Raw genomic sequence first — 12,486 nt, 5'->3', positions numbered from 1 at the left:
AATGCCAAGGAAACCTGCATGCCCTATGAGCAGAAACCAGGTGAATTGTTAGAACATTGGCTAGTCCACTTGGGAGATGAGCATGCCAAATGCATAATGCTTGTAAAGGAAGAATTGCAACAGCTGGGCAGTGTTAAGGCTTAGTCCTTCCTGTAGTCTTTCATGCCAACCTTAGATCCTTTTAGAGATGACAGTTTTGGAATTTTTTCAGTAGTTCTTGCTGCAATAAGGGAATTTGGCTCTTTTCCAGAGATTTCCCTGATGCAGGCAAATTTCCATGGAAACCACAGATAAAACATTGCTATGGGTAAAATTGTGTCATCTCAAAACTCATATGTTAAAGTCCTAGTCCCCAGTACCTCAGAATGTGACTTCATTTGGAAATGGGATTATAGCACATGTAATTATTTAAGATAAGGTAATACTAAAGTAGATAAACCCCTAATCTAATATACCTGGTGTCCTTATTTTTAAAAAGGGAATTTTGGACACAGAAACACACAGGGAGAATGCAATGTGCAGATGAAGGTGGAGATTGAGGTGGTGCTTCTACCAGTCAGACAATATGAATTATTGCCAAGAAACAACCAGAAGCTAGGTGAGAGGCATGGGACAGATTCTTCCCTCAGCCCTCAGAAGATATCCTACCTGACACCTTGATCTTGGGTTTCAAGTCTCCTGTAATGGAAGACAATACATTGCTTCGGTCTGAGCTACCCAAATACTTTGTTTCATCATACAAAAGAGGCAAAAATTTTACTTCTCTCTCCCCACAATCCCTCCCCCTCCCCCATATAAAGATAGGTGCTTAAGACCTTTGATTTCCTATGAGGGCAAAGAGAACTTGGCCAGCCTTTTTGGCTGATAGATAGGCAACTTCTGGCTGTATCTTCACATAGCAGACTCCTTGTCTTCTTATAAGGACATAAATTCCATCATAGGAACCCTACCCTCTATCACATCTAAATCTAATTACCTCCCAATGGCTCTAGTTCCTATCACATTGAAGATTTGATAGAGCTTCAACACATGAATTTTGGAGGACACATACATTTAGTCTCTATCAAGATTTCTGAGAGATTTCAGAATTTGATTCAGAAAAGATACTCAGCCCACAGTATTAGTGTCCTATTGTTGCCGTAACAAATTACCAGAAACAGAGGCTTAAAAGAACACAAATTTATTACCTTATACTTCTAGAGGTCAGAAGTCCTAAAATTAAGGTCAACGGGGTTGCATTCCTTCTGGAGGCTCTAGGGAAGAATCCTTTTTCTTGCCCTTTCCAGCATCTACAGGCCTTTGCTTCTTTGGCTCATGATGCCTTCCTTATACCACTCCCACCTTTGCTTCTAATATTACACCTTCTCTGACTTTGACACTCCTGCCTCTCTCTTATAATCTCCTTTGTGATTTTCAGAAAATCCAGGATAACTCACCCCATATTGATATCTTTGGCTTAATCACATGTACAAAGTCCCTTTTGCCAAGTACGGTGACATATTCACAGGTCCTGGGGATTAGGACATGGACATCTTTGGTTGGGGAGAAGACTTATTCTGTCTACCAAAGCATACCTAATGTTACATATGAGAAAAGATCCACATCACAGCTCAGGGTTTTCTAACGCAATTCACTCTACTGTACCATTTTTTTTTTTTCATGTGGGAAAACTCTTGGTTAGACCGGAAAAACCACAGATTTCCATACCAGACCCAAAATGTAGGTCTGAGTAGACTTGGGAATTATGGCCAATTATTTGTGGTGTTTCTTATTGGTTTCTTGCCAGGGATGAAAATGAAAGCAACAGAGTACAAAGAAGAAAAAATAAGAGCAGTTCAGTCAAATGAATGTGTGTTACTTTGGTAGGTAGAACAGAAAAACATAACCCAGGGTGGTTTGATATTCATTCACTTAGGATAATAGAATGGAACAAATCAAGGGATGCTTCATTCTGCTGACTTTGGCTCCAATATGTGGGTCTGGACTGATAATAAAGGAAGGAATTGGGAAACCATGGCTTATGTTCTCTGCATTGTCAGTATGGGAGTTAAGCATTATCTTAACTCAAACTCAGCACCTATGAAATGGTCTGTTTACATTATGATAGATACATTTCTTAAATGGATTATCAAGTTCACATTTGGTGAGCATTTACCATGTGTCAAGCACTGTAATACATCATTGACATATATCATCGTATTTCATCTTCATGATTGCCTTATTTTCAGAGGTTTAGATAGGCTTAGTAACTTGTCCACTGTAGGCCAAAGACCAGAAGTCTTATGAAATGCATTGTCTTATCTCCCTCGTGCTATTTTCTCACATGAAGAATATTAAAAATTTACATAATTCAGACAGAGAATCATATAATAAATATAAGCCAATGTGCAATAAATTGTACTCTATATAAAATACATACATATATGTTAACTCATTTGATCCTTACCAAAATCCTACAGAAGCTATAAAAGTTACTATTTGTAATGTCCCCATTTTATAGGAGGTATAAAAATTACTACATATTTATAATGTCTTTGTTTTACAAACAAGAAAAGTGAAATTTTGGGAAATCATGTGTCCCCCACCCCCAATTTACATAGTTATCAAATTGTAGATGACTATTCTTTTGATTTCTGTCTACCCTATTTGGCATTAAACACCAACTGTCGGACACATAAAGAGAAAGAATTATATTTAAGGAAAGAGTTATGGGTTTGGGATCAAAGATCTGCAATAGGGTCAATGAGTCAAAGGATGGCCTTTAGTAATGTGTGAGGAATCCCTCACTCCTCTGGACCTCAGGTCCTCACATCCAAGATGAGCAAAACACTATCTCCCTCATAACCAGTGAGATCATGAAAAGGGGACAAAGTGTGTGAAAGTACTTGGTAAATTGCAAATGTTATTTAGAAATAAGGCATTAAAAAAACACTAAATAGCATTAGAAATATTCCAATGGAGTAAATATTGTTTTACCCTCTAATCTTTTCAATAGGGTATTGATGATTCTCAAATGAAGCATCATTAAAGGCTCATTGAATCTCGTTAAACCAGTTTAGGTCTTTTTGTTTCTGTATTTCAGTTTGATGTTCTTTGTCATGTGGGAGAATTATCATACGGAGACACCGGAAATCATAGTTAAAGGTCCATCAAAATGCATTCTAAATTAGATCTTATTAAATATGTATTTAATACTTAAACCACCCAACTAATTTACTTTAATATGTTTATATTGATTTCAGAGAGAGGAAGGTTGAGGGAGAGAGAAATAGAAACATTAATGATAAGAGAGAATTATCAATGGCCTGCCTCCTGCATGCCCCCCACTGGGGATTGAGCCTGCAACCAGGCATGTACCCTGACCAGAAAGAACCATGACCTTCTGTTTCATGGGTCGATGTTCAACCACTGAACCACACCGGCCAGCTACTAATTTATTTTTATTAGCTGAAAATGTGTGTCATTTCAGCGGACATTTCTGAAAGCCATCTATGCCTTTTGATTTATTTAATTTTTATGCATTGGACTGATTTTCAAATAGTTAGGGTTGACACTATGGCTGGCTAAGCCATTCCCTAAGCTTCTCCTTTTCCTCCCTGATTCTCTACAGCTTGGGTCATAGAGAGAAAAGGGCAATTTATTGTTTCTGAGAATACGGCATAACCTACTTGTGACCTGATTTCTATGCTCCATTGTCAGCAGTAAGGACCATGGATAGGGCATTTACAGAAGCATAGTGACCTATTTTGGGTTCTTTCATGGCTGGTGGCTTCCCTCTCTCCCTGATCTGCAGATCCTTTGTAGTATCTTGTGGGCCAAACAAAAATTGGCAAAGTTTTAGTGAACAGACCTTCCTTGAGATTCAGAGTGAATATAAGACAGTTAGAAAAAAACACACACAGTATAACATTTTTACAAATGCAAATAGGTATTGGACAAAAGGGCAATAAGCTCAAAGAGTTACTGGTCAAAAGGAACAGTGATGGTGGAAGTTAGAACCTCAGAGATAGAAACAAAGTTGGCAGGGTGCTCATTCTTCATTTTTGCTCTCATCTTTCTCAAGAAGAACTTTCTTCATTTTCATCACTAGAGAGCAATTTTCTTCCCTGTTTTTATCTATCAAGAGTCTAAAGTTCAGGACACCACAGCTCACTGTACTGCTGTTCAAAGGAAGACAGGTCAAGAAATGAGAAAAAGTCTTTTTAACAAGTTAAAAAAGTATTACACGTGAATAGAAAACAATCGAAAGATACAGAAGGTCATAATACAAAAAGTAAAAGCCTTGGTCCCTTCAGCCACTGTTTTTTATTTTTATTTTATATATTTTTATTGAATTCAGAGAGAAGAATGGAGAGGAAGAGAGAGAAACATCAATAATACGAGAGAATCATTGATCAGCTGCCTCCTGCACGCTCCCTACTGGGGAGCGAGCCTGCAACCGGGGCATGTGCTTTGACCAGAATCAAACCCGGGACCCTTCAGTCTGCAGGCTGATGGTCTATCCACTGAGTCAAACAAACTAGGACAGTCACTGGGTTTAATTACAGATAATAGAGATAAAAAATTTCCTATTCATCTTTATGGCAATGTGTATGTATATGTGTTCTTGTTATCCAAATGACACCTTATTCTGTACAACCATTAAAAAGTTGAGGGTTGCCCTGGCTGATGTGACTCAGTTGGTTGAAGTGTATCTCATATACTGAAAGGTAAGGGGCTCAATTCCCTGACAGGACATATACCTAGGTTGTAGGTATAAGAGGCAACCAATTGATGTTTTTCGTGTCAATGTTTCTCTCTCTCTCTCTCTTTCTCTTCCCCCCTTTCTCTCTCTAAAATCAATAAACATATCCTCAGGTGAGGGTTACAAAATATTGAAGGTGATTACATTCAGATGCCATTCATTTATTTCACTATTTATCTTTCTGTATCCTTTTGTATCTAGCTTTTTTCATGGCTGTATAGAGCAATGGACTATTTTAATAATTAAAATTAACAGCTAATATTCATAATGGCTTAATATTTTAATATTTGTACAAAGTAAAGTCTTCCATGTATGAAAGATTCTAATTTACTTTATAATTTCACCATTGATAGACATTAGTACTTTCATTATTTGTCATTGTTTTATTTGTTTCCTATGTAATTACTTCTGTACCAATTATGCCTTAAGATAGGTCCCTGGGTATGGATGCTAGTAGTTTTATAATTTTGACATTTTCTCTCACCATGTTGAAATTGTTCTCACAGCAAACTACCCATATCACAGAATATCATCTTGGCTTCTCAGGTGCACTTGACCCTTGTGATTGGAAGCAATGATTGCCTTCCCTTCCTCACTTTTCACCTAACCCTATCAATCGTGTCCATGTACCCCAAGCACAGAGTTTTAATCATAGACAGTTCCTTCTTATCCCTGTGGTGGGGCTCAGAGTATTAACTAATCCAAATGCCTCTTAGATTATAGACTGGGGTTAGATGAATTAAAAGTCTACTCATTTTGTACTGGGCCTTTTTCAGTTCATCAGTTAGCTCTGAGAAACAACAACAGAGACCAAATTCTGGACAGTCAAAAACTTCGGATTCGTGGTCCCTGGCCATGATATGGGATCAGGCATCCCACCAGGAGCAAGCACAGGTCATGACTGGATCTGTAGAGAAGCTTAGTAACAGGCAGAGCTTGTTTTGACACCATGCTCACCAAACTACATTGCTGAAAATTTTAGCTGACTCACTCAACTAGTCTCACTGACTGAAAGCAAAATGTGTGAAGCTCAGTATTATTAGCTTTCAGTTTACCATAAACTGTTGCAGGACCAAGCCACAAAGGAAATATTTATCTGCAAGATGACATTAAACAAGAAGGATGCTGACCATGAGGACTTATTCCTTTTAAGGCTTGTGCATTGCAAGATACACACACACATACACACACACACACACACACACACACACACACACACACACACCTCTACTCAGTTTTTGCCACCTCTGAGGGTAGATCTTTGGATAAGAATATATTTGGGGGGACTACAATAGTTGCATTCTTCCTGCCCCAAAATTCATGCAAGGAACAAAACTGGAGCTTCTCCATCGTCACTGTTGTGGCCTCGAATGAAACCCTTGTCACTAGGGCGGGGGCGGGAAGGACCTGGAGCGCAGCAGTAGTGACAGCATCTGAATTCCCTCCTCTGACGTCGATTGGTTGAAAACTAGGAGGCAGCGGCCAGCCCCTTGCGGCTCGACTCGCTATTGGCTGGGAAGAGGTGGCAATCAAGGCGGAGCGAGACCACTGCGCTCATTCCAGTTCTATGCTGCCGCTGGGGTCCTGTTGCGCTGTCGCCTCCGTAGCCTGGGTCCCTCCGGCCGTGCCTCTCCGCGGGGGCATCCTCCCCCACCCCGGGCGTAGACACCATGGTGAGTTCTCTCAGCCGGGTCAGGCTGGACCCACAAAAGCGCAGCTGGACCGGGCCTGGAAGCCCAAGCGAACCGACCGCGCCAAGGGAGCTTGGCGCTGGGGCCCGGGGAGCTCACCGCTTGTCGCGGGAGCACCCTCGCAGTTTGTCCGCGTCCGGAGCAGAGGGGATGGGAACGCCGGGGGTCGCGGCGAGGGCCAACGGGGTCCCCCGTGCTGCACCGCGCCGTGCTTTCCCGAGCTCGGGAAGGGGACGTGCAGCCGAGACGCGGAGCTTTCCCGGCTCAGGCGGGCCCTGCGGGTGAGGGAGGCTGAGAGCCGTGGTGTGGGAGGTGCAGGGTTCGTCCCCTCTGCCATGCTTTCCCGCTGTCCAGCCTGCCTCCTGGCCGTGACAGGTGAGCGGGGGTAAGAAGGTGGCACGGGTGTGGGGTGGGCGGTGATGGAGAGCATCTGCCCTCTATTGGCGGCGTGGGTGGCGACCCAGAGATACCCCCTTTTAGCGGCGAGTACCCCGAATAGATTGGACCCAAAGTTAAAGCAGCCCAGTACGTGCAGCCTCGCCCGCAGCCTCTTCCCATCTGCAGCTGTCCCTGACGCTCAGGCTTCCCTCTGTCCCCACAGTACGGGTTTGTGAATCACGCGCTGGAGCTGCTGGTGATCCGCAATTACGGCCCGGAGGTGTGGGAAGACATCAAGTAAGTGACTGGCTCCTCGAGCTTGGGCCCGGCTCCAGCGCCGCGCGTGGAGGGTCCCCCGCCCGTCCCCCTCCCCCCCGCCCCCCGGAGCTGTCCCCCGCTCCTCGATTCATTCTCCGCTTCCTGCTCCTGTCGCGGACGCGCATCTCAGAGATGCCTCCGCCCGCCGCTCACGGCCGCAGCTGCGCTCCCACGCTCCGGAGCCGGGACCCCGAGAGGAGGGGCCGCCGGGGGGCGGGGGGGAGGGCGCGGGCGGGGAGAGGCTGGGAGCGCGAGAGTCAGGGAAAGAGGGAAAGGAGCCTCTGGGTCAGCGCGGCCTCCGGACCCGCCCGAGCGTGGGAACGCGCTGCCCGCGCTGGGCGCTCCCAGGCTTTGCAGGCCCTGCGGCTCCCACGCCGAGAAGGGCCCCGGGGACCACAAAGGCCTCCGCCACGTTCAAGTTCCCAGAGGCCTTAGAAACAAACGGAAGACCCGGCTCGTTTAACATGTCCGCACCTCGCAGACATACACAGAGTGAAGCCTTTTCACTATGCTAAAACTTGAGACTATTTCTTGAGCAACTGTGACTATCACGTGCATGTATTCATTTTGAAATAAAGTGGAATTGGAATGTTTGCCCTTTCATTTTCCCCAAATTACCCCCCCCCCCCCGACACACCGCCCCGCGCCCACCACCACACATACACCCTTTCTGCTTCGACTGTGGTGGAGGCTGTCAGTTGTAGGAGAGCACCCTAGTTTCAGGCTAGAACTGTGAGCCCAGGACTCCTGATGTGACGGAAATACCAGACACCTGAGTTTAAACCTGTTGAAAGGATGGGTCGTCTCTGTGGCCGTACTGAGCATTTCAGTGCAACAGAGGCCTTTCCCTTTGTTCTAGTGAAATATGCATTTAACTTATTGCATGGATGACCAAAACCAACTAGCTACAACAAAACCGTACTTATGGATTTTCATATTGGAACAGCAATCTAATCTGTCACATTAAATGGAGGCGGAGGGCGTGGTTACCTGGGCGGGCAAAGGAGAACACATTGCTATTATATACTTCTCCCTGATTTTAGTATATCAAGTAGGTGATGCTTTCATGCTATCCCCCCCCCAATACATTATAGTTATTAGCAATTAGGCTTATTATACAGTTACACGATAGGGATTGTTTATAAATATGTTTCCATAGAAATGACCAGGGTTAAATACGAAATACTAAAATGCAACTTTTTCTTCTCTTGGGTCTGTATCAATGAGCATCGTTTCACCATCCATAAGCCATATTTATGTTACCCAGAGAGCACACCTACATATTATAAACGGAAGTGGAGGTTTCACAATTATGCAGTTAAATCAAATGAGAATCTTGACACTAAAGCTTACTTTGAGATTTGAATTTTCTGTGAATCCTATTAATGCCTTCAGAATTTTTATTTTGCTTAGTGGACAGGTATATGGAAGATATCTAGAGCAAGATTTTAAACAATGTAACAAGTATAGGAGTATTTTTAAGCCGTTTTCTTTGTAAATTTATGAAAACATGTTTTCTCATATGTAAGTTACAAATTCCCAATTTTTCTGGTGGATATGCTATGACAATGAATATATTTAGAATTTTGAGAGCACAATAAAATATGGCTATGTGGTTAAACAGTTGTTATGCATTTTAACTAGATTTAGACTGTATCCTACCCATTATCAATTTAGATTACTGTTAAATACAGAGATAGAAAATTATACATCATAGAGAAATGTATCAAAAATTTTTTTAAAATTAAATAATCAAGTTATTTGTTTGTATTGGCTATGTTTTCCCCAGAGAAGGTCAAAATATCTAAAAATATACAAGTACAGTGATGTGAAAACTTAATTCTGCCAAATCACTAAGAATATTGGTACATTCTATTTTGAAAAACTATTAATTTTAAGTTAAACATCAATATTTTAATGCCCTAATGTATCTCTGAATAGCTTTAAACAGTGTTCTTAATCTATTCAAATGTTGACAATTTAAATTATTCCAATACCTTTTTATGATAAAATGAAACAAATCATATGGGTGTGTTTTTTTAAATATATACTTTTATTGATTTCAGAGAGGAGGGAGAGGGAGTGAGATAGAAACATCAATGATGAGAATCATCGGCTGCATCCTGCAAGCAGGATGGAGATCACCAGGTCAGGTGCCCTGATGGGGAATCTAACCGTGACCTGCTGATTGATAAGTTGATGTTCAACCACTAAGCCACACCAGGCTGTTTCTTTTTTTAAATAAAATTATCTCAAGGATTATGTGCTCTTAAAAAGGAAATACTATTAGTTAAACTAGCCTTTGCAATCCAGGTGTTCATTTTGATTCTTTTTTTCCCAAATGTACTTTTTGATGGAGCCCATCTTGTCTTGGGTACAGTTTAGTATCTGGACCAGAGCACCTAGTTCAGGGCACTGAAGCAGGTCATTGGTTTCCAACCCAGTTAGTCCTACTGAGGGATTATTATTCAGAGCTCCCCAGAAGAACATAGGCCCTCTCCAAACAGATTCTCACACCTGGGGGCAGGTGAGCAGTTGGAGGAATTTAATTTTAAAATGCTCCTTGGGGAGATTCTGATTCCCTTCTCCAGACCTCACCCTCAGTTCTAAGGAGGATCACTGTAGTCAGCGGTGCAAGATACTTTCAGTTTCAACTTCTTATGAAAAACTGAATATATGAAAAAATATTGTTTTGTCTCATTAAGTACCAAACTCTTCTATCTTCATTTTTGGTCTGTGAGAAACTGTCTACATTGATGTTTATAAAATTTACATCATACTTTTTTGATTTAGTAGGAAATGGCCATCCATTCTTCATGAGAAAGGATGCCAAACATTTAATGGCAAATAAAATCCTAAGTAACAGATTCCAGTCAGAAAGTTCTAAGTGGATAAGAGCCAAAAATGCTTCATTGTAAACTCAGCATCTACTTACACTCCCAACAATGTAACCATTTCCCAAGAACTTTAAATTCCCCTTTTTAAGAAAAAGATAAATGGTCTAGATGGAGGGTAGATAGTGAAAGGTCTGATAGTAAATATTTTAGGTGCTAGAGGCCAGGAGTCAATATGGAGGATATTATGTAGGTGTCTATATAACTATTAAGATGTAACCATTTAAAAATGTAAAAAATATCCTTTGCTCTAGGGCTAGACAAAAACAGGTAGTGGGCTGAATTTGACCAACAGACTATAGTTTGTCCACCTCTGATCTAGCCCATAAATACATGTTAACAAGAAGAGATCTCTGAATCTACTTCAAGTTTTTGTTGGTTTCCTTTCAGTTTTCAGATGGTCCTTTTTGGACATCATGGTTCCTAAGGGAAGAGAAAAACCAATCTTTATTTCAGAAAAAAAACATGAAGTCAAGATATACATATTAGAACGGTACCTAAATACTTGATTTAATCAGCTATGTTACCCTTTTATTAGCCCTGGCAAAACTAATCATTGGATCAAATTACTGGATTTGATTTTAGGTTTTTTAACTTCACTGGAACATAAAGATGGATTCAAATAAGAAAAAAAAAATCTAGGATGATTAAATGCCTATTAAAAACAAACAAAAACACCTTTGTAAAAACTGTTCTGCCTAGAGTTGAGCAGACCAAGGAACAAATACTGACGTGAAATGCCTAAGTGCTACACAGTGTACTCATTAGCCCTTCTCTGTTTTACTGAAAGATCGGAGATAAACATTGGGATCAAAATTTTGTTATGAGATTTGGAAATGATATAATGACATTGATAGTTGATAAATACTGGAGTAACTTCCTCTAGAATCTGTCAATCATCATCTTTGTATAAAGATTACCTATATATTTAGTATGCTTATATCTAATTTACCTATAGTAAGACAGGCATTCATTGATTTATTCATTGATTCATTCATTCTTTCATTCTCTAGTTAATCTTATTTTTAAAGAGCATAGTCTGTGTGTTGGACTTGGAAGATGGAAAACTGAATGATATAATCATGTGGGAGCACCTGGTCCTTGAACCCACACACACTTCTGAATCCTGCACACAATGCCAAGTGTCAGAGCAAGTTCCTCCTCGAACCCTGCTCGCTGTGCTAACTGTTGGGAACTCAGTCCCTCCTTCATTCTCTGCTCGCTGTGTCATTGTCAGGTCCACAGGTCCTGATCCTGCCCAACTATGCCAACTGTCGGGTCCGAGCCCCTCTGCCAGGGGCTGGACTTTCTTGGATGCCAGGTGGTAGATGAAGAAGCCGTGAGAAGTTGTGGATGTGTAAGAGAGTCTTTATTGTAGGAGCTAGTGGCCATGTAGCCATTGCTAATGAGAAGCCATTAGACAAAACACTTCTTCAAAGCAAAGTCGCATGTAGCAGGTAGCCACACACTGGCTAGGCAACAATACATTTTCCCCACGTAGCAGTAGCAGCCTCGGTACACACAGCAGCAGCCTGCCTTCCACAGGAGCAGCCTCACCAAGCAGCAGCACTGGCTGGTCAGTCACAACTTTATACTTCTTAGACAAAAGAGGCTTCTTTCCAAACAGTGACCTCAGTCTTCTGGGTTATAGGAGGGCACACTTGCGCAGCGTGCATACAGATTACCGTGGCCTTACTCTCGCACCTGTGTATAGTCCTTGGACACCGTGATTAAGATTCCCACACTCAGAGTGGCCTTGAACATCCAGCATACTCTGAATAGGGTCCCCACAAATCATTACCTTCAAATAAAGTCTAGAAACATCTGAATTTTTTTAGTCTTATTTTTTCTTGATTTTCCTGTCTCTGACTCAAACATGGTAACATTTGACTGTTGGATAGCATATACTGATCTGGTTTTGACATAATTGTATGTACTTGAGTATGCTAATGACAAATGAGTTGTTATGGTTCATGTAAGCAAACATTTTGCTATAAGCTAATTATGTGATTTTCAAAGTTTCTTAATCTTCCCAAGCCTCAACGGTATAAGCAGTAGATAATACCTACTTTATAATGTTGTAATATGTTGAATAGTGCTAAACACAGATCTTGAAAAATAACATTGATAAATGGTAGCTATTATTTTTTATTTTATTCTTGAATCAAAGTGTTTCAACTCTTCCCTTCCCCAGATCACATGAAAGATATGAAGCTCTCCTTTAAATAGCAGTAGCTCATTGAAGTGCATATACTACACCAGTGTAAATGTTCCTTCATCACTCTAGGAAAAGTAGCAACTTCATTGTCATTTTCACTCTTTTTTATTTCCCTCAACTCCTCTATTTGTTGTTTGAAAATGCAGCATATTTTCTCAGTATTCATTTTATCAAAACAAATGAATGCAACCAAAATAGTATACTGTGTTTTAATCAGATTTTTCTATTCATGAGACTAAGTAA

General features: G+C 41.2%; 1 protein-coding gene across 1 annotated transcript in view; it reads left to right on the top strand.

Moving 5' to 3' along the window:
* Positions 1–6,257: 6,257 nt before the first annotated feature.
* The window catches only part of GUCY1B1 (guanylate cyclase 1 soluble subunit beta 1), a 44,116-nt gene continuing 37,887 nt past the window's right edge, over positions 6,258–12,486 (top strand). The window contains exons 1-2 of the mRNA XM_080677059.1: positions 6,258–6,417; positions 7,037–7,110. Coding sequence (XP_080533185.1) covers positions 6,415–6,417; positions 7,037–7,110 — 77 coding nt within the window. The 5' untranslated portion in view covers positions 6,258–6,414. The remainder of the gene's footprint in view (positions 6,418–7,036; positions 7,111–12,486) is intronic.

The sequence above is a fragment of the Plecotus auritus genome (genome assembly GCF_963455305.1).
Source record: "Plecotus auritus genome assembly, chromosome: 6".
Classification (NCBI taxonomy): Eukaryota; Metazoa; Chordata; class Mammalia; order Chiroptera; family Vespertilionidae; genus Plecotus; species Plecotus auritus.
The sequence above is the reverse complement of the archived record's forward strand: the minus strand, read 5'-3'. Positions and strand labels throughout refer to the sequence as shown.